The sequence below is a fragment of the Ceratotherium simum genome, chromosome 16, assembly GCF_057802395.1.
Source record: "Ceratotherium simum simum isolate JZ-2026a chromosome 16, ASM5780239v1, whole genome shotgun sequence".
In the NCBI taxonomy this organism is placed as follows: domain Eukaryota; kingdom Metazoa; phylum Chordata; class Mammalia; order Perissodactyla; family Rhinocerotidae; genus Ceratotherium; species Ceratotherium simum.
In genome coordinates this window covers 57178344-57206296 of record NC_141915.1, presented here as the reverse complement: position 1 = coordinate 57206296, position 27953 = coordinate 57178344, and the positions used below count along the sequence as shown (strand labels likewise).

The 27953-nt window shown below is 40.6% G+C and overlaps 1 protein-coding gene across 3 annotated transcripts; it reads right to left on the bottom strand.

The window, feature by feature from the left end:
• Positions 1–1534: 1534 nt before the first annotated feature.
• On the bottom strand, positions 1535–27769 carry MFSD11 (major facilitator superfamily domain containing 11). 3 transcript variants are annotated; one of them, XM_087441667.1, is made up of 14 exons: positions 27459–27769; positions 27001–27171; positions 26430–26485; positions 24742–24849; positions 23816–23895; positions 23601–23697; positions 22439–22497; positions 21753–21897; positions 17497–17537; positions 11057–11122; positions 9546–9671; positions 5880–6054; positions 5036–5171; positions 1535–4248 (listed from the first exon to the last, which is right to left on the bottom strand). In XM_087441667.1, the coding sequence occupies exons 2-14, from the start codon at positions 27094–27096 to the stop codon at positions 4084–4086; spliced, it is 1350 nt and encodes a 449-aa protein (XP_087297793.1). In that variant the 5' UTR covers positions 27097–27171; positions 27459–27769; the 3' UTR covers positions 1535–4083. The 3 variants fall into 3 exon arrangements, with proteins under 3 accessions (XP_087297793.1, XP_087297794.1, XP_087297795.1); XM_087441668.1 differs by lacking the exons at positions 26430–26485; positions 27459–27769 and having other exon boundaries at positions 27001–27092; XM_087441669.1 differs by lacking the exons at positions 21753–21897; positions 22439–22497; positions 27459–27769 and having other exon boundaries at positions 27001–27445.
• Positions 27770–27953: the final 184 nt, after the last annotated feature.

The window sequence follows — 27953 nt, the reverse complement described above, 5'->3', positions numbered from 1 at the left end:
GTGGTTTGTGCTAAATAATGCTTGCTTTCTATCTGGGAGTCTGGAATCTCGGTAGGTGCCAGGCAGAGGGTGTCTGTGACCAGTGCCCAGTAAACACCTTGGGTGCTCTGTCTCTAGGAGGCTTTCCTAGGCAGAAACATCGCACACATGTTGCTGCATTTTCCTTGCTATGGGAAGAGCGAGCTGAGCCTGTGCCTGGATTCCTCCAGACTCCACCCGGGTCTTCATCCCTTATGATCCTGCTGTGTATCCTTATCACGTCACTGTAATAAACCTTAGCCGTAAGTGCAACATTAGCTATGATTCCTTCTAGCAAATCTCCCAACTTAAGGGTGGTCTGGGGTCCCCCTGAGACACAAGCACTTATGTAGCTTCCCTCAATTTTTAAATTATTTTTAATTGTGGTAAAATACACATAAAATTTATCACCTTGACCATTTTCAAATGCGCAGTTCAGTGGCATTAAGTATATTCACATTGTTGTGCTACCATCAGCACCATTCATCCACAGAACTCTTTCCATCTTCCCAAACTGACTCTCTATACCCATTAAACAACTCCTCATTCCTCCATCCTCCCAGCCCCTGGCAACCATGATTCTTTCTGTCTCTATTAATTTAACTAGTCTAGGTATTTCACATACATAGATTCATACAGCATTTGTCCTTTTGTGACTGGCTTATTTCACTTAGCATAATGTTCTCAAGGTTCGTCCACGTTGGAACAGGTGTCAGTGCTTCATACCTTTTAAAGGCTAACTAATATTCCACTGTATGGATATACCACATTTTGTTTATTCATTCATCTGTTGACGGACACTTGGGTTGTTTCCACCTTTTGGCTATTGTGAATGCTGCTGCAACGAACATGGTTGTACAAATATCTCAAGTCCTTGCTTTCAATTCTTTTGGGTATATACCCAGAAATGGAATTGCTGGATCATACGGTAATTCTAACTTTAGTTTTTTGAGGAACTGCCGTACTGTTTTCCACAGAGGCTCCACTATTTTACATTCCCAGCAACAGTGCACAAGGGTTCCAATTTCTCCACATCCTCACCAAAACTTATTATTTTCTGTTTTTTTGATAGTAGCTATCCTAATGGGTGTGAGGATCTCAAACTATTTTAACCATTAATTGGCAACTTATTTGTATTTTGAGAACTTAGAAACTCCCAGGGGATTTATCGTATACAAATCAACAACCAACCAAACAACAAAACTCCCAGAGGAAAGAAATCCTCTATATAAAATTCCAAAGCCCAGGTTTAAAGGTTTTCAAGCTTTTGAGTATGGGAAAACTCTGGGGCTGAGGAGGAGGGACTTCTTCATACTCACAGAGAAAACACCTGTGATTCAATAAATGTTGCTCAAGGTCTGAGGCAAATTTCAATATGCACCATCTGAAATTTTCAGTGAAAGAGCAGCACACCCATATTTACACACATACACCCCGATGTGAGACCAAGCTAAGACTTTTACTCACCTAGAGATATGAAGACAAAATTATTTGACAGAGTATATAAAGACAAGCATAAAAATTAAACTCTTTATTTCATTGCCACATTTCATTTTTACCACAAATAATAATTTAAAAGATGAACTTAATGATACCAGTCATCTACAGAGCCTACCAAGATCAATTACAGACATAAAAACTGAGTGAACACAAAATCTCAAAAATACAAAAAATGTGAGTACAGAACTTAAAGTGAATAATACCGCACGTAGCAGTGGGGGACAGCCCAGAAGATGTGTTCCTGACGTATCCACCTCACTCCAGTTCATTTCTCTTTAGACAACAGTTACCAGGAATCCTGCAAGAGGCGATAAGATGCTACCGCTTCCTTGGATTAAAGTACTCAGTGTCATTATCAGAGGCTATTTAACCTCTTCCTGCCAACCTAGTTTTGCAGCTCCATTATGAGCAAATGGAACAAGAGCCTGGGAGAATCAGCAATGTGGGAATGTAGGATCCAGGTCTCAGCTTAAATGTAAGACAGTTGAAGCCTAGTGCGATAAGCAGTCTTGTAAGACGGTCCCAAGGATCCCCGCCTCCTGGTACTCACTTCCCTGTGTAATCTCCTCCCTTGAGTATGGGATGGAACTAGTGACTTGCAACTTACAGAGAATACAGCAAAAGTGACGGGATGTCACTTTTGAGATAAAGTTACAAAAGACTGTGACTTCTGTCTGGCTCACACTCTCCCTTTGGCTTTTCTCGCTTGCTTTCTTTGATGAAGACAGCAGCCATGTTGTGAGCTGTCCTCAGAGGACAGAAGGTGGCCTTCAGCCACCAGCCATGAGAAACTAAGACCCGTAGTCCAACAGCCTGTTAGGAGCCGACTCCTGCCAACAACCACAGAGCAAGCTAAGAAGTGGGTCCTCCCCCAGCTGAGCCCAGCCAACACCTTGACGGCAGCCTTGTGACAGATGCTGAGCGGGAGGACCCAGCCTAGCCGCGCCCAGATTCCTGACCCACAGGACGTGTGAGATGATAAACGTGTTGTTTTAAGCAGCTAAGTTTCGGGATGAAACACCGTGATAGAAAACTAATACACCTGGGTAAACAATAATGTGCAAAGAGAGAATAAAATCATTGGTATTAATTCTGAAATAGCATTTACGAATTATTTATATAGGGTCAACTAAGTTTATCTCAACTTCAAGAAAGAAAACGAAAACTTTACAACCCAGAACAAAAGAGTTTAGAGTTCCACCCAAATGAAATTTCTCTAAGGGCTCTAGCTAACCACAGGGTTTTCTGACTCCTTGCACTTGCCATCACATCTGAAAATCACGTTCTATTGTATTTCTTTAGATCTGTAAGCCAACTATAAAATTTCTAAATTTCTAGCAGGTTTTTAAAACACAATGGAAAACAACATAGTTTGTCTTCTTGGCTAAATTACTTTGCCAGAAAACTCATTTGTACAGTTAAATATCACAGTTAAAAGTGCGCTCTCCCATTTATATGAAATGTCCAGAACAGGCAAATCCAGAAAGTACATGAGTGACAAGCCAGTGCCAGCCCAGACAATGAGGAATGAATGCTAACAGGCATGGGGTTTCTTTTTGGGGTGATGAAAATGTTCTGGAATTAGGTCAGGGTGATAGTTGTACAACCTTGTGAACAGACTAAAAACCATTAAATTGTATACTTTAAAATGGTGAATTTTATGGTTTCTGAATCATATCTCAACTAAAAAAATTTTTTAAGCAAGCTCTTATGGACAAAAGTTAACATTTCCATTTAAACATCTTCCCAAATAGTTACACCTGCTTCCCAGACATACCTATGAGACAGCAGCCTGCCACCATAGCTCAGACCTCATTATTTATTTATTTATTTTTTGCATTGCATCATCTAGGAAAACTACTAGCAAAAATCCTCCTCCAGTAAATGTGTTTGTTTTTTTTTAATGTGTTTTGTTCATTTACAAAAGTTATTAGATTACTGTTTTTAAGACTTAAGACAATTTTTACCTCATTTTATAATATGTACTTAATTAGCCACTCCTTGCTATGAACTACAAGGTAAGAAAACTTATCAAACTAAACATTTAAAGAGGAAGAAAGTGCAAATCTTTTCAAAGAGAAGATTCCACTTCAGCATTTCATGATTTATTTAAATGTCATTCCCAGACACATATATGAAGTGGCATAGGCTCCCTCTTATTACACAGTAACACAAACTCCATACTCAGCAGGAGTCTTTATATGACATATGGCCTAGTATTCTGAATCAAGGCAGGACCTTTCAACGAGAACAGGAGGGAGAAGAAAACATTTACATTCTGTAACATGATTATAAGGAACTTGAGATAGACAGATGAACTGAAAAACAACATCTTTGAACAATTATAATCGACAGAACAAACTTCCCTTATTCCACTTGTTTTAAATAGCTAATATCTGTAAACTTGAATACCAACTCTGGCAGATTTAGCAGTGTAAATTCTTTGATTTTCCATACTAAACATCATCCCATATACTGTGAAAATGAAAGGTGGCTTCTTCAACCAAGCTCTGTCACTCAGCTGTGCTGTCTGCAGATGCAGGCCTCCTCTTACTGGACCCTTCATCAAATACTTCGGTAGTCAGAGCCCCGGGCGACAATGGCAGCAGCTTCCCACTCCACAGTGAAGAATGAAACAGTTCCAAAAAACCCAAAGATCACCATGACTAGGAGTTGCCAATGAAGGAGAAGGTAGTTACTGTAGAAAAATGCCACAGCTGCACAAATGGACTAGAATAAACAGAACAGAACAAATCACAACACGCACACAGGTGACCCAAGCTCCACAATCAGCCCCACCGCTCCAGGACGCCAGTCTGTCAGTGACCAGCAGTGCTCTCTGCTCTTTCTGCATCTAGACAAACTTCACGAGTCTCTAGCTCACAAACGTGCACCATGAACTCCCATCGAGAGCTAGTAATAAACAAGTAAGCTACAATCTCTGCTATTTAAAATAGTATTTTGTGAAAAACTGGGGTAACAAAATAATGTGCATGCACAGTGAGAAACAGACTCATCTACATTCTGAATGAATTCTGGTGTCTAAGGAAGGCAGATTCTAATCTGAGCCATAGAGACGAGAACGTAAAATCTTTTACAAGTGTGGGGGAAGAACCACACTACCCATTGCTTCCTAATTCTGATCAGATCTTTTTAAAGGATGTCCCTGACTTTCATTTAAGAAACAGTGAGAGGGGTCAGCCCGGTGGTGTAGTGGTTAAGTTCGTGCATTCCGCTTCAGTGGCCCAGGGTTCGTGGGTTTAGATCCTGGGCACAGACCTACACACTGATCGTCAAGCCATGCTGTGGTGGCGTGCCATATACAAAACAGAGGAAGACTGGCATAGATGTTAGCTCAGGGACAATCTTCCTCAAGCAAAAAAAGGAAAACTGGCAACAGATGTTAGCTCAGGGCCAATCTTCCTCAACCACCCCCCAAAAAAGAAACACTGAGAGAACAAAGTTAAGGCACTAAAAGAAGGACCCTACTTACAACACAATCTGAAGAAGAGGTTACCTGAACAAATTTAAACACTGCAAAAGCTGGGGCGCTGTCCTCAGAGTAGAGGAAACCCAAAATACTGAGCAGCTGGGTATTGAAGCAGCTGTCTCCAAGACCCAACAGGAAGCTGCAGAAGATGGCAACTTCTTTGCTGAATAAAATAAAAATTAATTTAGAACGAAGATTAACAATATGTGTTAGAACCACTTAAAAAGTAGAAGCAATTCACCCATGAAAGCATTTTACTTTCAAGCTCTAAACACTATGAAACAAGAATAAATAAATATTGGAATTTGCAAAGTAAGCGTTTATGCTCACACTTACCCTCACAGTCTAGCAAACTCTGGTCTATTAAGTATTTGGGAAGCAAACACCGCGTTTTGGGCAGGGCTGCCCTTGGATTGTGGATCTGGACCTAAGTGTCTACATCTGTAATGACTTTGAGAGCTGATTACAATAGGACAATGTCCTTGAAACTTATATAAACAACTGTGAAAGGACTGGACGGCCGGCAGATTATCCCTTGCTCCTCACTGTTTCTCCTCAAAGCCCTAACTTCTAGAGATTTCACTGCTCAAAGCACAGAGAGATAAAATTCAAATCAGACACTTATGTGCTCCTTCACAGATCAAGAAAAAGATTTAGTGTGGAGAAAGCTTAAAACCAATAATCACAAAAATAACTTGGGATTCTCTATGGGTTCCTATTGAAACTTATTCTGGCTCCATTAACACTTGGCAGATGACCTTATAAAGATAAGAGACTTTGAGAAAAGGATTAACTGTTCCATTTTAAATATCTAGCCTTCCGTTATCTCCTGCCATTTCTTAAATTACTAGAAAAATGACAGTCACTATACCTGGATTTGATGTAAGCACTGCTATCAGTTCCTTCAACAGGAGCAATAGGGGCGTCCCCAGGCATGTTGAGAAATATTAAATAAAAAGCTGTAAAATGCACCAGGATGCCCAATAGCACAACTGGATTCCTACCAAAACGATTATTCTTGCTCAGCAGGCCAAAGAGGCTTCCACCTATAAAATCAATGAGGTAGAGAACAGAAAAACCCAAGATCAAGTTAATAAATCTAAATCTTGGTTCTTTGAAAAAATAAATAAAACGGACTAACCAATAGCTAAGGTAATCAAGAAAAAAAGAAAGCACAGATATACAAATAAGAAAAAAGTATTGAGGGGTTGGCCCCATGGCACAGCGGTTAAGTTCGCAAGCTCCGCTTCAATGGCTTGGGGTTTGCAAGTTGAGATCCCGGGTGTGGACCGATGAACCGCTTGTCAAGCCACGCTGTGGCGGCGTCCCATATAAAGTAGAGGAAGATGAGCACAGATGTTAGCCCAGGGCCAGTCTTCCTCAGCAAAAAGAGGAGGATTGGCAACAGATGTTAGCTCAGGGCTAATCTTCCTCACCAAAAAAAAAAGTATTGAAACAGAAGAAATTTTAAAAACCAGAACAGACTTCTAGGTAAGCTGGACTAACAGTGACTGGATTTACCCCCTGCCTTAAGAAAATGTACAAAAAATATGAAGCAATGGTTTCGAAGACACAGGATATCAGGCAATAAAGGGCGGTGACTTCTGAGAGACAGGAAACGAATGAGGTGAGGCCTACAACTGCCCCATCTGATGGACTTCCCCCAGGGAGGGGGAAGGCAGGTGGGGCCTGCAGACCTCCTGCGTTGAGAAGATAGAGCTGAGAGCTGGGGGATACCCAGGAGGCTAGAGTTCCCAGGACAGGGTGTCAGAAAGGAGAGCTGCACAGAGAGACAATTCCAGAGATCCGCAGAGGGTCCCCCGAGTCTTCACTGAGGGCTGATGAGCACAGAATGTGAGTATATTAGCAGAGGCTGGGAAAAAACCGTTTAAGAGGATTAGAGGTATCAGTGGCCTGCCCCAGGCTGGGAATACTGCCTGGTGCCACCAGCCAGACTGGACATTTTACGACCCACAGGCACTGGGTATACACAGAAGGGTCTTCCCTCAGGAGTGAGGAATAATTAGCCCTAGTCTGAGCACTGCTCTGGTCCTGCCTAACAAATCTTAAAAGCAAGACCTGAAAGAATCATACTGTTTCCAAGTAAATGAACTGCACCCAAGAACAAAGCTCGAGAATACGTATAAGAATACAGAAACATCCAGCACCCAACAAGGTCAAGTCCACAATGTCTCCTACCCACAACATTAGCAGGCGTGCAAAGACCAGGAAAATAGGAGAGGAGAAAAATCAGTCAAACGTAAGAGTTATCATACAACCCAGCAATTCCAGTCCTAGGTATCTACTGAAGAGAAACGAAACATATGTTCACACAAAAACTGTACACAAATGTTCAGAGCAGCATTATTCATAATGGCCCAAAAGTGGAAACAACCCAAATGTCCATCAAATGATAAAGGGATAAATAAAATGGTATATCCACACAATTAAATATTATTTGATAATAAAAAGGAATGAAGTACTGACACACGCTATAACCTGGAAGAACCTTGAAAACACGCTAAGTGAAAGAAGCCAGACGCAAGAGACCAGAGATTGTATGATTCCATTTATGTGAAATGTCCAGAATAAGCAAATCCATAGAGAAAGAAAGTAGATTAGTAGTTGCCTGGGGAAGGGCAATGAAAATGTTCTAAAATTAGATAGTAGTGATGGCTGCACAACCCTGTGAATACACTAAAAAATACTGACCTGTACACTTTAAATGGGTGAATTGTAACTCAATAAAGTTGTACAAGAGGCTCGCCTGATGGCGTAGTGGTTAAGTTCATGCACTCCACTTCAGTGGCCTGGGGTTCACAGGTTCGAATCCCTGGCACAGATCTATGTACCGCTCATCAAGCCATGCTGTGGCGGCATCCCACATACAAAAAACAGAGGAAGACTGGCACGGATGTTAGCTCAGGGACAATATTCCTCAAGCAAAAAGAGGAAGACTGTCATAGATGCTAGCTCAGGGCCAATCTTCCTCACCACCCCCCAAAAAAAAAAATGGAGGAGGATGGGCACAGATGTTAGCTCAGGGCTAATCTTCCTCAGCAAAAAGAGGAAGATTGACAACAGATATTAGCTCAGAGCCAATCTTCCTCACCAAAAAATAAATAAATAAATAAAGTTGTAAAAAAAAAAAAAAAAAACTACCCCAGAACTGTCACAGATGTTAGACTGATATTAAAACAATTACTATAGCAGCATTCCACATGTTCTAGACACCTGGTACACCCCAGGTGTCGGCAATGAAGCAGGGAACAAAACCACCAAAGTTGCTTTCTCCATAGTGCTTAGCACCATCTGACTTCCTAAGCTTCCTATGCTTTTTACTGTCTGTATCCTTCCCCAAGAATGTACACCCTGTGTGGGTAGGGAGTCTGTTTTGTTCACACAATGGATGCACAATAAATACCTGTTGAATTGATAACTTCCTCATGTGACACAATATCCAATATGCTGCAGGCGTTGAACAACTCTCTGTTGACTAAGCAATAACTACCGCAGTATAATGCCTTGTCCCCTCCTCCTCCTCCCTTTCTGGCACACAGCTCCTAAAACCCTAGGAATTTCCTCAGTGACAGGAGTGTCTTTGGTATCCATAACAATCCCTTTCAATCATACCAGAGTTCATGCTAATGAGGTAATTCTTGGGGCAGGGGTGGCCCTAAATGGCTTCAGGATGGGGGCTGGTTGCCAGAAGGACCAAGCCTTGACTAGAGGGTTGGAACTCTCAGCCCCAGCCCTCAACCTTGGGGAAGGGAGAGGGGCTAGAGATTGAGTTCAATCACCAATGGCCAATGATTTAATCCATCATGCCCACATAACGAAATCTCTCCATAAGAACCCTAAACAACAGGTTTGGGAGAGCTTCTTGGTTGCTGAATGCATCCACATGCTGGGAGGGTGGCACCTCAATTCCACGGGGACAGAGGTTCCCGTGCTCGGGACCCTTCTGGACTTTGCCCTATATACCTCTTCATCTGGCTGTTCGTTTGTTTCCTTTATAATAAACTTTAATACTAAGTATAGCATTTTCCTGGGGGGTTGTGGGAACTCCTGAATTTGTAGCCAAGTCAGACAGAACCGTGGGTAACCTGGAGACCCGAGCTTACGACTGGTGTCTGAAGTGAGGGCGGTCTTGTGGGATTGAACCCTTGACCTGTGGAGTCTGATGCCAACTCCCGTGGTCAGTCTCAGAATTGAAGTGTATTGCTGGACATCCAGCTGGTGTCAGAGATTCAGAGGACAAGAAAGTCAGGGATTCCAAGACACTTTCTCTAAGTATTTTAATAGGAAATGCCGGGAGAGACCATGTTTTCCTATTTATGGTTTCGTCTTTGAATTATCTGATGAATGTTTTATAATTTAGTTATCTTAGAACAGTGATAACAAAAAACAAAGACATACCCATTTGGGTAAAAACAAGCAAGGAAATAGAAATTCAAGGGCAGAGAGGCGAAGTACACTTAAATTCTCTTATAACTGTAACAAACCGATTTAATGCAAAAACTTTTTTAAAACCAACCTAAAATTTCTCCAATGCCAATGAAAATCCCAGAAAGTCCAATGAGGCTTTTCTCTTCTGCTCCAAATTTATTTACAGCGCCAATACAGGTTCCATATACACCAGAGAAGAAAGTCAACTCTAGACCTTCAGAAAAAAATCAGATTTCAGTTAACTATACATTCACATTCTCCCTCTCCTAGTTTTTCTTCCTGTCTAGTAGTATTTGAGCTATATAAATATAAAAGAAACATAGAAAACAAAATTCACGCAGGCTGAAACGTTACTGCCCAAGCAGAGCATAATTTTATGCTGTATAACTGATAAAATGGAATTAGCCACAAGATGGCAGTTGTCACGTATTTCAGATAAAAATATACAACTTAAATAAGCAAAGACATCTTTATGTTAAAAACGGTCACTCTGTGTGTAGACAGGGGATGGAGAGAGGATACAATTAACATAAACTTGCAAAAGTGAATACCAAAGTGCTCATTATCCTTATCAATAGCTTTCCAAAGGAATAGGAACATATGTGTGAAAAACCAACACATATGTACTATCCACTTTTGCTTAAAGGCACAATAATGTTTTAATGAAACCCTTTTTCCCAGGAAAAGAAATTCAAAAAATTAGGGTAAAAAGTTAGGGCAAATCAGTAGAAGCCCCGATTCCTCAATACTGCAAAACCTTCACTGCATATTAGAGATGTTTAATATTTATTGTATTTCTCCTAAAAAGAAGATGTTTATACCTATGAAGCATATAAAGGCAAAAGTAGTAATTGGCACATTACAGCACTTTTTAAAAGGAAACAGATTTCCTCATTTTTCTTAAGACCTAAGAGTGTTACCATACCATGTTATCAGTGGTAAGCCACAGAGTTCATTCCATTTCATTAGAAATTATCTTAATCCATACAAAATCACAAAGATTTACTCGGTTATTTTCTGTAGTGCTCCATTTCGTCCTAAAATCACTGGTTGGGATGAATTATGTCTCCCAGTTTTCAAGCCCTGTGCAGAATCCTCCCACATTGAATTTGGGCTGGCCTTGTGATTTGCTTTCACCAACAGAATGCATTGCAAGTGACACGGGACTAGTGTCAGGCTTAAGCATTAAAGAAGTCTGGTCATTTCTCCTTTTGCCCTTTCTGGAGTCCTCAGCCACTAAAAAGTCTGGCTATCCTGCTGGGTCAGGGGGAGGGATCATGCGGGAGGGGGTCACACAGCTGAGGCAGACTACATGGAGGGAGAGAGAGGGAGAGGGAGAGAGAGAGGGAGAGAGAGAGAGACCCAGCCTTACATCTGACCCCTTCAGACAGGCAAATGAAATGATCCTGGAAGTTACAGCCCCAGCCGCCCTCTAACAGCACCCACAAGAGACCGCAACTGAGACCATCAGAAAAAAACCATTTGGCTGAGCCCAGTCAACGCACAGAAGTGGGGGGAAAGAAGAACACAGTGGTTGTTTTCAGACCTTATCATCATCATGCAGCAATGGAAAATCAGAACTGCAATTAATCCCATTACCTGTATAAGCAGTTGTAATACTAAGAAGGAGCATTTCCTTGGTGACACACAACTTAAGAGACTTTTCTGTAAAAAAAAAAAAAAGAAAGAAAGAAAAAATTTAGGAGTACTTAACTAGATTATAATTAAACAAAAATTCTGAAACATTTATTCAACCAAAAACACCCCTTGTCAATAATGTCAGTAAACAAATACATTGGAACAGAGGTTAATGATTCAGATTAAAATGCTTAAGGTATGAACTAAATCTGCCCTAAAAGTAAAATGTTTATTTCAACCGCTTAAATATATTCTAGAGTTGTGTTTTCTCCAACAGATTCTCCAGCTCTAATTTAAAAAAACATGAAATGGAGAAATGAAATAGGATCAAAACAACAGAATACTTCAACAGACTTGATTAAAGTTTAGGCTGTTGAGAGTAACGGTTGGCAAAGCACTAAGGTCCCTAAGGAATAATCACGGGGCAGCTTTAGGAGTGGACTCAAGATCAGAATCAGCGGGGAGCTTTTGACCACACAGAAGCTGGGATACCACTTCCTGAGAGTCTCACTCTCTGGATCTGAGGACTGAAACTTTAGTTTTGCATATTTGTTAATGATTACTTTACTGTCTGTTTTTATGCTGTTCAATTTAGTTGAAATCTGCAATAGAAAATGCATTTCTAAAAACTGCATATTTTAACTGTCTTTTTGAACCCGCTCACGTTTCATAATTTAAGGCCACTAATCAAGTATCCTAAACTAATAATGGACCCAGATTTTACTTCTTACTCAACTGCTGCCTACGAAACTTACATAAGTCACACTCTGTCCTGAATTTCTCCAAAAGGAAAAGAGGATACTTTTTTCTCTAATTTCACTGAAATATAGAGACTAAATGCAATAAGATATTTTCACCAGTCATTTCCAGGAAAAATTACACGATCAATACAAAGTTTAAAACGATATTTTTAATTTTAAAAAATATTAGCAAAGCATCTGTTTTTGAATAATGAGAAGGTTTAGCTAACAAAAAGAAATTTTAAAACATAACCTAGTATGATACTATAATGGTGAATACATGTCATTATACATTTGTCCAAACCCATAAAATGTACAACACCAAGAGTGAACCCTAATGTAAATTATGGACTCTGGGTGATAATAACATGTCAGTGTAGGTTTATCACTTGTAACAAATGTACCACTATGGTCGGAGACACTGATAATTAGGAGGCTATGCATGTGTGGCGGCAAGGGGTGTATGGGAAATTTGTGTACTATCCTCTCAATTTTGCTGTGAACCTAAAACTGCTCTAAAAAAATGAAGTCTATTAAAAAAACAAAGAAAAAGCCCACAATCTATTCGCAGAAATTGACAAACGGATCCTAAAATTCATATGGAAATTCAAGGGATCTCCAATAGCCAAAACACTCTTGAAAAAGAACAAAGTTGGAGGATTCACACTTTCTAACTTCAAAACTTATAATCATCAACACAGCATGGTACTGGCATTAGGATAGACAAACATATCTAGAAATAAACTTACATTTACAGTCAATTGATTTTCAACAAGAGTGCCAACAAAATTCAACGGGGGAAAGAATAGTCTTTTCCACAAAGGGTGCTAGGACAACTGGATATGCACATGCAAAAGAATGAAGTTGGACTCCTATCTCACAACACAGACAAAAATTAACTTAAAATGGATCATAGACCTAATGTAAGAGCTAATATAAAACTCTTAGAAGAAAATAGATAGGAGTAAATCTATGTGACCTGGGCTTAGGCAAAGCCTTCATGGACACCAAAAGCACCCAACAAAAGATAAAATAGATAAATCAGACTTCATCAAAAATTTAAAACTTGTATGCTTCAAAAGGTACCATCAAGAAAATGGAAAGTCAACCCAAAGAATGGGAGAAAATATTTACAAATCATATATATAAGGAACTTTTAACTAGAATATATAAAGAACTCTTACAACTCAATAATAAAAAGACAAATAACCCAATTAAAAAACGGGCAAAGGAATTGAGTGGACATTTCTCCAAAGAAATGCAAATGGCTTCTAAGCATATGAAAACATGCTCAACGTCATCAGCCATTAGGGAAATGCAAATCAAAATCACAAGATACCACCTTATACCTACTGGGATAGCTATAATCCAAAACAAACAAGGATGCAGAGAAACTGGAATCCTCGTACACTGCTGGTGGGAATGTAAAATGGTACAGCCACGTTGGAAAACAATCTGGCAGTTCTTCAAAGAGATACCACATGACCTAGCAATCCCACTACTCATAGGTACACATCCAAGAGATCTGAAAACAGTGTCCACATAAAGACTTGTACATGACTGTTCATAGTAGCACTATTCATGATACCTAAAAAGCAGAAATGATTCAAAGTTTCTAACATGGATGAGCCTTGAAATCATTATGCTAAGTAAAAGAAAGCTGTCGCAAAAGACCACATATTGTATGACTCCATTTATATGAAATGTCCAGGATACGCAAATCTACAGAGACACAAAGTAGATCAATGGATGCCTAGGGCTAGGGATGGGGGTTAGGGAGAGGCAATGGGAAGTGACTGCTAATGGATATAGGGATTCTTCTTGTGGTGACAAATAGGTTCTAAGATTGATTGTGGTGAATATACTAAAAACCATCGAATTGTACACTTACTTTTTCAGTTTTTGGTGAAGAAGATTGGACCTGAGCTAAGATCTATTGCCAATCTTCCTCTTTTTGCTTGAGGAAGATTGTCCCTGAGCTAACATCTGCGCCAATCTTCCTCTACTTTGTATGTGGGACGCTACCACAGCATGGCTCAATTGAGTGTTGTGTAGGTCGGCACCCAGGATCCAAACCTGTGAACCCTAGGCCACCAAAGCAGAGCATGCGAACTTAACCACTATGCCACCAAGCCAGCCCTGAAGTGTACACTTTAAATGGGTGAATCGTATAGTATGTGAATTATATCTCAATAAAGCTATCCTATTAAGGAAAAAAAAACATAACCTAACACTTCAGTGGGTCTCCTTCCAGACTTTTTCTATGCTTTTTTTTTAATAAAAACAAATTCTACTATATATACACTATTTTTTAATTTGTTCTCACATAATAGAGCAAATATTTTCTAACATTAGTCAAGATCATTTTAATGGCTAGGGTAATGTATTGTGTAGATGTACTAATGCCTTGTAGTTGAATATGTAAATCACTTTCAGTTTCTCACTAATATAAACATCTTAGTAGTTAAATCTTGACAAAAATTCTTCATTATTTCCTGAGGATAATCCTATTAGTGGAATTGCTGGGGTACAGATACAAACATTTTTAAGGCTTTTGATATTTACTGACAAATCGCTCTTCACAATACAAGTGTACATTCTTATCAGCAGTGTGGTCTTACGCACCTACTCCTCATGATACTGAGAATTATTTTTTATCTTTTGAAATTTGATAGAAAACTTTAAAATTTGCATTTCTTATACTTAAGTTATATAAATATGTCTATTTTCTCCTGGAGTATTTATGCTTTTCTTACTGGTTCATAACAGCTCTTTATCACATACTGCACATATTTTCCCTGCCATAATGAAGCCGTAACTCCGTTAGGTTTTTCTGATAGACTGAAGTTTTACATTTTAGGTAACCAAAGAGCTTCTTTTCCCTCATTGTTCGACTGACCTGCTTGAAGGACTTTTCTCTACCCAACAAATTTCTTCAATTACTTCTATGGTTTCATTTTTACATTTAACCTACTTGGAATTTTAGTATGAGACAGAAAGTATGAATCTATATCTTTTTCTACACAGTCAGCTATTTCACCTTGCTTCTGTTTTTTTTTTTTTCTTTTTCTTGGTGAGGAAGATTGGCCCTGAGCTAACATCTATGCCAATCTTCCTCTATTTTGTATGTGGGATGCCGCCACAGCAAAGCTTGATGAGGGGTGTGTAGGTCCGTGCCCAGGATTCAAACCCACGAACCTTGGGCCGCCGAAGCAGAGCATGTGAGCTTAACCACTACGCCACTGGGCTGGCCCCTTATTTGACTGTATTCTATATTCCTATCTGGACATGGACCTGATTCTAGACTTTAGTTCCACTGCTCTTTCTATTCCAATAATTTCAACAAATTCACAATAGATTTTAATATTTATTAGGGAAAGTCCTTCTCCTGTTTAAAAATTCTCTTGGCTACTCTCAGACATTTATTCTTCCAGATAAACTTTAGGATCATTTCATCAAGACCAAAAAATAAAATTAAAAAAATTTCACTGAATTTTCTAGAATTGCATTAAACTATACATTCAGTTGAGGAATTAGGTGCTTTTTAGATAAGGAGGAACCTTTTCTGTACAACATCTATCATAGCATCAACTGAAGGAATGTCTCGATTAAACAATAAATGAAACACTGGCCCACAGACAAATTATGTAAAGCTTAGACATTCTTTTTTTTGTGTGTGAGGAAGATCAACCCTGAGCTAACATCCAAGCCAATCCTCCTCTTTTTGCTGAGGAAGACTGGCCTTGAGCTAAGGTCCGTGCCGATCTTCCTTCACTTTATGTGGGACGCCGCCACAGCATGGCCTGACAAGAGGTGCGTCGGTGTGCTCCCGGGATCCGAACCTAGGCCGCCAGCAGCAGAGCTCGAGCACTTACCTGCTACACCACGGGGCCGGACCGTTAGACGTTCTTCTTCCTTTCGATCTTTGCCTTTGGCTTCCTTGCCACCTCATAACCTCATGTCCCTCCCCAATTGCCCAGGAACCACCACCTAGGGCTGCTTGCCCTACAGCACTTTATATGCCTTACTATTTTTGGTTGCTGCCTTCTTTCTGACAGCCCCATATCCTATTCCTCCAGAACTCTACCAAGTAACCAACTAGCTCCATGATGAAAAGCATGCAGCCCTAATGGTGTTAGTGCCTCATTTTACAGACAGAGAAGTTGAGGCAAAGTCTGTACAACTATCTAGGAAGAACATCCTGAATCTAGTTAATACCAATAGACAGCCAGAGAGGGGGGTCCAGTCATGGAGCAGGGAGGCCGCACCAAGCCTCACCAAGGCTGGACGAACCATCCCATAAGCCTGAAGGTCATCAATCTCCCTGACTCCATGATCACCAGATAAGCCAATGTGGCTTTCTAGGCGCCTGATAACAAGAAGGGAATATCCACGAAAAGGCTCACTAAAAAATATTAAATGTCACCTTAAATGGTTAAATTGGCTTGAGTCTGTTCCCCTCTGGCCCCTCTGATCAATAATGGGACTTCTGACAAACAAGTTTCTAGTCCTGCAAAGCTGGAAAGCCGGACCTTTGACTATAGTGACCTCCCATCCTGCTGGGGGCAGTCAAGCCATATCTTTTTTAATTATAATCTGTAGCCCACTTTATAATTATGAATGTGTTCCAGAAACATAAGAAATGCATACAATAAAAGCCTGATAAAACAGCCTCAACAATGATATACTATACATGTGAGGATCAGACTACCACACCCACAGGCCCTCTCTAAAAAAAGAGGCTACAGGAATTCCTGGCTAAAAGTTGTAGTGCTTTGTGTCATCTGACCTAGGCCACAGCTGATTAGATCAAGAATTTGCACCCTAGCCCAAGGCAACCTAGAGGCTAGCCATAAGTATGTAAGAGCATTAAGAGCCAGTGGCCTACAGGGGTTTACTGAAAGAATGTTGTCCCAAAAGGCTGTCCCCTACATCAGTCAGACTCTCGCTCCCAGGGAGAAAGAGAAGCTGAGAGAGCTGTAGGTAGAAGCAAAGAACTGGCCAGTATCAGGCCTCATTAGAAGTGGAAGCCATGGTTGCCCATTTCTGAAGGAACCACAAGAGGGCCATCATGGGAATCGCTGGCTCTGCCCGTCAGACAGTTTGGGCTCAAATCCCAGCTCAGCCACGTAGTAGCTGTTTGACCTTGAGTAAATAATTTCCCTCAGCCTCAGTTTTCTCTTCTACAGAATGGAGATAATGATAGGGTATGTTATATGATACCCACAGAATTGTTGTGAGAATAATACAAAACAAAACACATAGAGGTGTAGCCATGAAGAACCCTCAACAGATGAACACAATTGTTCTTATAAGCTACGGGGTCACTAGAGCTCCTGCTTGGCTCCGAAGAGTGACAAGCGATGCCTGAAGAAACGGTCTGTACGTCCCCACTTCCATGTGTAAACTCCCAGCTCCTAACTTCTCTGCAGCCTCCTCACACCTCTCTCACACCCACTTGGGTAGGATAGTTGGATTATCATCCATCCCTCACATCCCCCATGTTAGAGAGGTATTTATTGAATGTACTTCAGAGCAGCATACCTGGAAAAATGGAAATACTGGGGAATTGTCAATCCAAAGTTACCAGGGAAAAGGGGAAAGGCAAATGCTGAAGCTGTTCCTGACAGATCTTGCATTTCAGATATAGAAAATACTTACTAAATGCATCTACTGCCTTTGTCATATTGTTCTGGGCAGACCTGATAAAATAAAAACAAAAAATAGAAGTTTTTCCCCTGAAATTAAAAAGAGAACACAAATACTATCACATTTTCATTGGAGTTTATAAACATTCTGTCCTCTACATGGTCTGGCAAATATTTCGAATGCCCCTCCATCCTCCCTGCTCCAGGGTATCCCTTCAGGTCCCACGTCTTTGCTTCAGAGAATGTGGTTCAGTCCCACCTGGGTGGCTTCTTATTAACAACGGAAGACACAATTCTTTCATCCTAAATGCAAATATTCATGCAGGTCTTTTTGAGAAACCACACTTCAGGCAGGACAGAAATCTCTTCTACCCTGCTATTTTCACAATGTAAAAACAATTTGTGAGAACTCAACTTTCCACCACTCTTACTATGTAAAAAGTAAGTTCTCCAGTGTTAATATTCTTCAAAAGCAACACCACCACTAGCGGTACACGGTTAGGTGCAGTACAATCTACTGGTTAAAAATGTGGGCTTCGGAGTCTGAGTCCTGCTTTGCCATTTATTAATTGTATGGTTTTAGACAAGTTACTTCATTTTTCTGTTTCATTTCTTCATTTAAGAAATAGGGATACTACCACTTACCTGTGAGAATTAAATGAAATAATGTCATTTAAGTGTAGTTGTTTATTATGATTATGCTAAGAAAGTTTTTAAAAGATTACACTTCTTACCCTTCCAGCCAATCCGGTAGGATAGTATCTACTTCTTCTATATCTTTAAATGATATTGTTTACCAAAAAAAGAAACCTAATGGTCGACTTAAATAAATAAATTACTGATAAAAAAAAAAAAAAGGCAGTATGTTCTAACCAACAGGAAAACTTCTTCCCACACCATAAAAACTCTTGCCTTCCCTGGAAGCAAATACTATTTAGACTCCAATTAATTGATAGCACCCTCATCTTGTACTTGGATAGGATGGGATGTAGGATTCTAATGTTTCACACTTTAAGCCCTAAATAAGCAGGAACTGATTTATACTCTATAGACTATTAAAATACAACCAATTCAGCTAGCACTCAGCTGCAAATCATTCCCAAATCAGTTCAGTGAGATATTAAAGGAGGCCATTCCTAGTACAAGAACTCTGAAAAAAGACACCTCCAGGACCTGCAGGAGCGGGGTGGGGTAAGTTAGATCATTGTCAGTCCCTCTCAAAACCCTCCAGTACCTTCCCATCCCACTCTAAGTGCAAGCCACAACCAGCTCACCTCTTCCAGGTCTTGACTCTGAAGGACAGCAGAATGTGCCACCCCAAAAATATGACTGTCGGAGTTCAGGATACACCACCCCAAGATACGCCACTCTGGCATATTGCTTATTTTGAGCTGCAGGCACTTGAAAAACAGCAAATGCAGGGAGAGGCTTTCTCTGAACTTCCCTCATCTCCCTCAAGACACATCCTCCAAAAAGAACTCAACTGTCCTAAATCTGCTCCCTGGGGGATTCATCAACCAGGGAGGACTGACTTGTCACAGGAGAAGGGACTGGACGTTGACACCACACCCACAAACTTTGTCACAAACCATCATATCTCCCATCTATTCTTCTAAGGACCCATTTGTCTTTCCTAAAAATCATTTACTCTCCCCTCAGAGGCCCACATCTCTCCTTCTCTTTCTCCATTAAGAAGGTATTTAAGCCTAAATTAAGCCACCTTGGGCAGTTACTCATCTTTCCCTAGGTGTCTCCCATGTATACATGAGGTATACACATTAATAAACTTCCGTTTGTTTTTTTTCTTGTTAATCTGTCTTTTATTACAGGGGTCTCAGCTAAGAACTCCAAAGAGTAAAGGGAAACTTTCTGTTCCTCTCCCACAACTTAAATGTCATCTTCTTAGCCTTCCCTAGCAACTCTATCTATAATTATATATTATATATAACATCTATTATATACAAATAACTGTATCTATCATTGCAAGCCACCCTCCCAGCCCATTCTTCTGTGCCCCTTCTCTGCTTTAGATTTTTCCTGTTTTAAAATCCCAGATGGCGAAGGGTATGGGCTTCTTTTGAAGGGTGATGAAAATGCTCTAAAATTGGTCGTGACAATGAACACACAACTTTGTGAATATACTAAAAGTCAATAGCTTGTACACTTTAAATGGGTGAATTGTACGGTATGAGAATTATATCTCAATTATAGCTGTTTAAAAAAAATTCCTGTTTCTCTTCTCTCTCACGCACTGAAAGTAAGCTCCATGAATGCATGAACTTCTGTTTGTTCAGTGAAGTAGCCTCCAAACAATGCCTGGAATATACTACCACTCAAATACAGAGGAAAGGAAGGACGGGAGGAAGGGAGGATAGAGAGGTCACTGCCACTGCAGAAATTCCTAGAGCTCATCCAGCAAACAGGTCCTCAGAGACGCAAATGAAGCACATGAGGACAACGGAGATAGAGGACAGATATCAAGGTGCCCTTTTGCATCTTCAAGTCATTTTCTGTACGGCCTTTAAGTGGAATCCTTTAAAATCAGATCCTACTTATTCCCTCAATGGCTTCTAATCACACCAAGAAAAAAACCCAAACTCCTGACATGGATTATTATCATCTAATCCCCACCTACTGCAGACTCGCCTACTTCCACCCCCTCCCGGTGCCAACTCCCTCTGCCTTCCTGCAGTCCTGGTTCCCACCACGCTCCTCTCCACTGCCTGGCCTTGGCAATGGCCATCAGTTGATCCTCATCCTTCTCACCAACCAGGTCTCAGAGAACCACCCAGCTCTCCATCACCTTCCCCTCTTTCCCTGCCTTCTTAGCACTCACACTGCTGTCTTCTTCCACGTGTACTGTCGACCACCCCCTCTAAAATTAAGTCCCTTAAGAACAGGGACTTATCTGTCTTGTTCACTGCTGTATCCCTCAGGTCCTGAAGAGGGCTGGCACACAGTTGGTGCTTTTTACAGAATAAAGACACAGAACCGTCAAGTTTGGGAGACAATTCAGGAAGAGAAAATGCTTAAAAGGCTGAGCAGTACTCCTCAGTACTGCACAGTTACATAATCCCTCGTCTTAGCAAAGTTCCCTGAAAACAGGGACGGGCAGTATTTGTCATCACAGCACCTAGTATTTGCTGAATGAACAAGGGTTTAATTTTTGTTGAAACTGTGGTATTCATCTTCACAGGCCCCTTCTCCAATATCCATTAGTTTGTGCTTAAAAATATATATAATACATACATACATATATCTGTAGAGTTGCATATATATAATCTATGTTACATATACACATCGTATACATACATATAAATACTTATATATTCAAACCAAAGCTAACACGTCTCTTTCGCTTTAAACAAACTTAGTGAAATTTTGAACACTTAATGATCCTATGACTGGAAAATTCTAGGCCCTTTTGGGATTAACAAGGCAGCACACAAAGCTCAATGCAAAAGTTTTAACAATAAATAAAAGGCTACAAGGCAATCTTCACAATCTACTAATTCACAAACAAAGCAAAACAAGAGTGGCAAAGATTTCTCATTTCCTTTTCCTCAAATCTAGTTAATACTTGCAGAGAAATCGTCTGTGGTGTTTTAAATAGTTTTACTTATAACTGAAATATGCTCAAGGTAATTCACAATTTTTAGAAAAACATAGGGCTGCATATTTCTGTCCCCATTTGGACTATTTTGGGGAAACCACCTGTGTAGGTCGGCATGAGAACCAGGCCCTGTACATAAGAGCATGGGCGTGACCAAGGCTCATCTGTGACAAGTGCTGATGGCCCTGCCACTCCCAAGTACCACATGCATCAGATTTCAGGGTTGGATCCAAGAAACAGTGACTGAGGGTAGACTGTTCTCTATTTAACTCCATAAGCCCATATCTTTGCACAGTGTACACTGACACCTGGGATGTCTGCCGAATTGAATGAGGAAACTGAGGCCTGGAGAAACCAAGAGGATTATTGCTACTGTCCAGGGTCACACAACTCATCAGTGGCAACAGCCAGGGGGATCAGACTTAAATCCCGTGGAAACCTTGTCACTACCTCCCAACCTCCGTCTGCCTTCCTTTTCCTTCTTCCTTCCCCGAAGCTCCCCTTTATCTTTCTTCTCTCCTGATTTGCTTTAAAACTTTTCCCTCATGTCTGCGCAATATCGGATATCAAAAAGGGCTACAAAAGGCTGGTACCCTCTAGACTAGATCTACTCAAAATAAATTTTGAAATAAAAAGGAACGTTTCCAACTTCTTACTCATTGACTTCCACGTCCTGGTCATCAGAAGATTCATCTTCTCCCAGGACATTTTCAGAATCTGGTTTCCGAATGAGAAAGAATAGAACTGTCCCCACAAGGCTAATCACTGTCAGAGCAATAAACACTGTCCTTCGGTCACTCTCTGGAGAAAAAAGAAGAAAGTAGACAGCACCCACCTTACAAACGATTCCAGAGGTAGTATTATATATTATGTTCAGAGGTTGTTTATAACCATCAAAACACTTCCTCACTAAATTCTTACTTCATTGCATTAGTAAAAACCTAGGACAAGGAGATACATAGGATACCTCCACTTCTGTCTTTCAATTAGAGAAATACTAATAAGCCAAAAGAAACACAGCACAAGAACTTAATCATATTCTTTTAATCAAATAAGTGTACAGACAAAACAATTAAGAGTATAAAGGTCTGACAATTGACTAGTATCCTCATACCCAGCATAACCTTCCCGCATACCTGGAGATGCCACTTGAAGCACAGCCATAAACTACACCCCTACCTTAATAATATCATCCAAGGAAAAAAGTTACTAAAAGCTAAAATCTGAGAGGACTTAAGGTACAAGGTTCATTAGAACAATTTGAACAAAGCAATAATGGGTGTTTCTGTGGAACTCTTATGCTTTGAACATTTCTGAATAAAGCAAAGTGAATAAAACAGACCTGATATTTGCGTTTTCCCTTGCCAAGCAAAATAGATGTAGAGATTTCCAAAGAACAAGCTGGGGGAAGAAAAGGGAGGAGAGGATGCTGGGAAATTATTTTCATATTTATAGTTTTTTAAACAATTTTTCCATTATTTGTTAACACGAGAGAAAGAGAAAGAGAGAGAGACACACACATATATAATTTAAAAAGTATCTACCTGCTCTAGATCATTTAAAAGAATCAACTCCACCCTGACTCTTTCTGAAAAACTTAACTGACCCAGATGGAATTCCGTCTCCTTCCACGTGACATTAACCTGACTCAGAACCGCCCTTCAGAGAAGACTTGACTCACTCTGAAACGTGATTTATTGGAACTCTGGAAATGACTCCTTGGAAACAAGCTTATGCTAGTTCTAAAATCCTATATTTAAAGAATCTATGAAAAAAAATCCATGATTTAGTTATCTGCATCTAATCAGGTACTTTATTTAGCACACTTTCCCAGAGAAGGAAGTATTCACTCACACTCTGGTTTCTTAATATCCAACCCCTCAAAACTAAACATTTGCATTTGTTAAGACTTATCAACGCCAAAATTTTAGGCAAGATCCATAAGAGTAAATCCTCAGAACAGATTCCATGACAGAATGACTGTCATTGCTTTTTACTTAGGAAATCTATAACATGCTGTACCGTTCAGTGTTGATATAATTAGCCTCATTTTTGAATTTTAATATATTTGTTAATAACTATCAGGTAGTGTAGCACGGTGGGAAGGTCGTGGCCTTTGGAACCCAGATAATGATGGTTTAAATCAGATCAGTTACTTAACTTTTAAGCTTCTATTTTCTCATCTGTAGAATGGAGATAATACCTTCTCACCTCATGAGGTTGTGAGGATTACTGAAATTAAGTAATGAGTCCAATAGTCCCTGAAATACAGCAGATGCTAAATACATGATGGTTAATAAGATTTTCTATTTACTAATCATAAGTGCCAATGAGTTAGGTCCATGCATTTTAAGTAATTCTATAAAATTTTAAATCTATATCATATGCAGCTAGGAACTTAAGTCACATAACATGGAAGATCTGAATTTTCAACACAAAAAAGGTCTAAAAAATAGTGTGACAAAAAAATTAAAGGAAAGATTGAGCTCCAAAAGGATTATTACCTGGATTGTAAGAGTGCCCAGAAAATTCCACTGTTTCTCCCAATAGTGTGCTCATCTGAATTTATTGTAAGGCAGTTTCCTTGTGCTGTCCAGAGTACTAAAATTCAAACAAAAGTTTATCAAGGGAATGAATCACTTCACTTTACAAGCTAAACACATAAATGATACTTAGATAAGCCCCAGAAAACAGAGAAAATAAACATCAAAATGCTTACCAGCAGCTGCAATTCCAATGAAAACAGAGGCTGTGTAGAAGGACCACGGGAAAGGCTGGATAAAAACGGCAATGTACATGCTAAAATATAACAGGTCAACGTATTACAGTCAAACAATACTTGAAACACAATGCCAATTATGCCTTCTAGGAAGCAATCTGAGGGTTCTCGTCTTTTAAAATTCAACCTGTAAAGGACTTCTCCAGTGATGGGGAAAAAAAGGGACAAATGTGACCTACTCGTTTCCTTTTTTTGTGTGTGAGAGAGAGGAAGATCAGCTCTGAGCTAACATCCATGCCAATCCTCCTCTTTTTGCTGAGGACAACTGGCCCCGGGCTAACATCCGTGCCCATCTTCCTCCACTTTATATGGGAGGCCGCCACAGCATGGCCTGACAAGCAGTGCGTTGGTGCACGCCCAGGATCCAAACCAGGGCCGCCAGCAGCGGAGTGCGCGCACTCAACCACTACGCCACGGAGCTGGCCTCTCATTTCTTAATTTACTAGTTTAAACTTGTAAAATCAGACATTGAATGAAAGTTTGCAATTGGCCTTGCAAGAGCTTAACACACGATGGGACTATAGTTCTACAGCCCAGAAGAAAAGTTTAGTTTTTTCATTTGAATTCCCATTAGTTAACTTGATAGAAAGTAGGATTATTTTACAGGTAGTCCTTTTCAACTCTCGTGGAAAGAGGTTTTTGGATACTATTTTTATTAATAGTAAAACAAAAGCAAATATACACACATTCCACTGCATTAAAACAAGGTGGTGTTCCTGCGCATCAAGTGGAGAGCCACACCTCTAAAAGATCGCCTGTGTTCTACTCCACCCAAGTCAGCAAGTTCTTGTTAAAAGTTTACTATGTGTTTGAAATATGCTGAAGGTGTTCTAATTAAATGAGGGAAAGAAAATGACACCACTCACCTGTAAAACAAACCACTAGCAAACATAGAGAGTTGAGGTCCTACAATGGCAACCACTGATGGTGTAATCAAATTTGAAGCAGAAAACACTCCATAAATAATTGCCATGCTGTAGGCAAAACATACAAAAGGAAAAAAACAAAACTCTTGAAACAGTCTCAAAAGTTCACTTTTTCAAATCTAAAGTCCACTGATTTTTTTGCAATAAGCATTCATATTCCTTAGTCGCAATTTATAATTATGTCATTAAACTAAATGCCATATTAAAGTTTTCACTTGTACAAAATATTGAAGTCTCATCAAACGTCTCTTTGAATCAGTTTGCCTTGGACAATATGTTTTTAATGTATTGGTAAATTATAATAACAGCTAACATATCAAACATGTAACAGGCACTATGCCAAGTATCTTATACATATTTTCTCTTTTAATCCTAACAGCTCTATGAAAAAGGTATTATTATTATCCTCCTTTTACAGAAAAGAAAATTGAAAAAACAGAGGGGTTAAGCAACTTGCCAAAAGTCCAGCTGGATAGCTGGTGAACAGTGGAGCCAGGATCCCATTCCTGGTAATCTGACTTCAGAGACCCTAGTCAACCAGTCTGCTCTACAAACTTAGCCTACAACTCCTGGCAACTGCATGAAATTTCACTGCTATAAATAACAAGCACAGAGCTATAACTTGCTTAAACCAGAATTTATTTAACCCCACCTAATGGTCTCACTTGAACATTATTCAGTTACTGCAGACTCAGCCCTAGTACATGTCTTGTAGCAGTGTGACTAAAACCATTTCAGGGGTCCTGAATTCATTTACTAGCTGCTATTTATAAATCCAAAGTAAATTATTCTTTGGCTTTTATGAATCTCTTCAAATATCAAATAGTCTTTCATTTGTTCTTCAGAATACCGTACAAAGACAAAGCACTACAAAAAGTTGTGGTATTATTATTAATCACTTACAAAAATGGACATTAACATTCCTTTACACTCAAGTATCACATACAAGGTCAGGTTTAGGATAGGTAATAAAGAACTAAAGGAGGAGAGTTGGGGTGGGGAGGGGATAAGTGTTGGCCACGATCTAACATTTAACTATAAAAAAATTTGAAAATCTGCTTGTGTTGATATACTTGCATGCACTACATTCCCAGCCTCAATCACAATGTACTAGTGACTTACGAAGGTCTCTTCACTGCATTTTCTCCATCTGTAAAATTGAGACTAAATACCTTAACAAAAATCTAAAACCTCCTGGTGACAGTAAATTAACCATTAGGAAATGAGAACAGGAAGACTGAATGTTTCAAGAATCATATAAAACACTCTCTGTTTAGGATTGGGACGATGTAATTACAACAATACTTGAGTGCTTATTAAGTGCCAGACACTGTGCCAAGAGCTTTACATGCTTTACCTCAGCAAGGAAGCTGGGCTCATAGCAGCAACTGGCCTAAGATAACGCAGCAATTAAGGTGTGAAGCCAGGATTTCAAACCCAGTATCTAATTCTACATGAAACCTAAACTCATCTCCGTTATTCTATTATGTTCTCCCAAACAGTCTAGATACAAAGAAAAAAAACCAATCACTACTGATTCAATCACGATATTTTATTACCTGTGATTTTGATGGGATTTAAGCAACTACTGTATCATAAAAAGTAAAACCAGTCATACAGCACAATACCTGGTATATCCACTGCCGTGAAAATCTGTGCTATTTAAGCTCCTGATGACAGTTTGCTGTGTGGAAGATAAAACTAATCAACGAAAACATTTTGCAATGTCCCTCCCCCCCTGGAAAGGCTGTCTCCAAGTATTGAGAATAAAGTAAGAATTCAAGATGCTCAATACTTAATACTGAAAGTCGACTATGAAAGAAGAAAAAGGACTACAGAACAGGAGAAGGCAAACCAATGACGGGGGGCGGGGAGGTAGCTGTAACTATGCCTCCCTTAACTCTCCAAGAACCACTGCAGACCTTAATACAGACATAAACAGAAATCAAATAAATAGGTCAACATACAAACCTCAAATCAAACCAGAAAAATAAACGGTAATGTTTATAACACCCCATGTATTAAGAAGAAATGTCTGACAGACGAAATCAAACCTAATCATGAAAAAACGAGGAAGGGTAAGTGAGAAAATAAAAGGTGCCATTTCAGCGCGCTGTCAGATATAATGAACGCTTATTATCATCTCTGGAATGCATTCTGATAGGCTCTGCAAAGGAGGGAGAACAGACCCCAACTCACCGCCACATTTCCACAAGTTTGAAAGGCGGTGAACATGAACATAAAGGCAATTCCTAAAATAACGATGTTGAAAAGCTTTTTAGATTCCGGGGACATTTTGGCTCAACTCTGCCGGAGGTCAGCAGCAGCCCAGGACAGTCAGCTCTCCTCTGGGCGAACCCACTGGCAATCCTGGGGAAAAAATGAGACGGTGAGAGCGAGAGGCAGATCCAGGAGCAAGGCAGCCAGACTGTCAACTTCCAGTTCTTGGACCAGAATCCCAGGCTCAGGGTGAAGTTCTCCCCACGGGCTCAGTCAGGACATTCCCAGGATACGATCCGAGTAGGGCAGAGCCCCACACCCGGAGAAGCGCCAAGAACGTCGTCGCTCCAGGTTGAGGGCCCGCGAAGAGGATTAGGGGCCCAGGGCAAGCTGCAGCGGCCGGCGGCGCCCCGCCCGGCCGGCCGGCCCTGACTCACCGCAGGTCAGGAGACCGGGTCACCTGACCGCAGCCGCGGCGCCGGCCGCCCGACCTGCTGGGAAATGTAGTCCCGGGGCGCCACGGACCCCTGCCAAGCGGGCATAGAAAGCGGAATCCAGCGAAGAGGAAGCAGGGACTGCGGGAGGGGGTCTAGAGACGGCGTAGCGTGGTCTGAGAAGGCCCGAGACACAGAGGGGCAACAGTGGGAAAGAGTACCCCCTCTGACAGAGACGGGGCTGAAGTCCAACCAAAAAAGCTGCGTGGAGCTCGGATATTGGCGTGAAAAGAAGGCGGAGCCCAGAGGGGAAGCACCTCCTCTTCCTCCTGCCCGACAGCGCCGGTACAGCCCCGCAGCCGGAAGGAGCGTTTCGCGGGCTTTCCAACTGCCCACAAATTCCGCTCCCCCCTCCCAGCAGCAGTGACTCCGCGCTTTTCGGCCCGCCCGCCGGCCTCTGCGCAGGCGCGCCGGGCAGGGGCGGGGCGTGCGGCGGCG

What these genes read in the sequence shown, in the direction of transcription:
- MFSD11 (XM_087441667.1), bottom strand. Translation starts at nt 27,096, where the DNA reads ATGTCCCCGGAATCTAAAAAGCTTTTCAACATCGTTATTTTAGGAATT. An exon ending in GCTAGTGGTTTGTTTTACAG is followed by an intron (nt 23,896 to 24,741) that starts GTGAGTGGTGTC and finishes GTTATATTTTAG; the next exon opens with CATGTACATTGCCGTTTTTA. An exon ending in TATTACAACTGCTTATACAG is followed by an intron (nt 9,672 to 11,056) that starts GTAATGGGATTA and finishes TTTTTTCTGAAG; the next exon opens with GTCTAGAGTTGACTTTCTTC.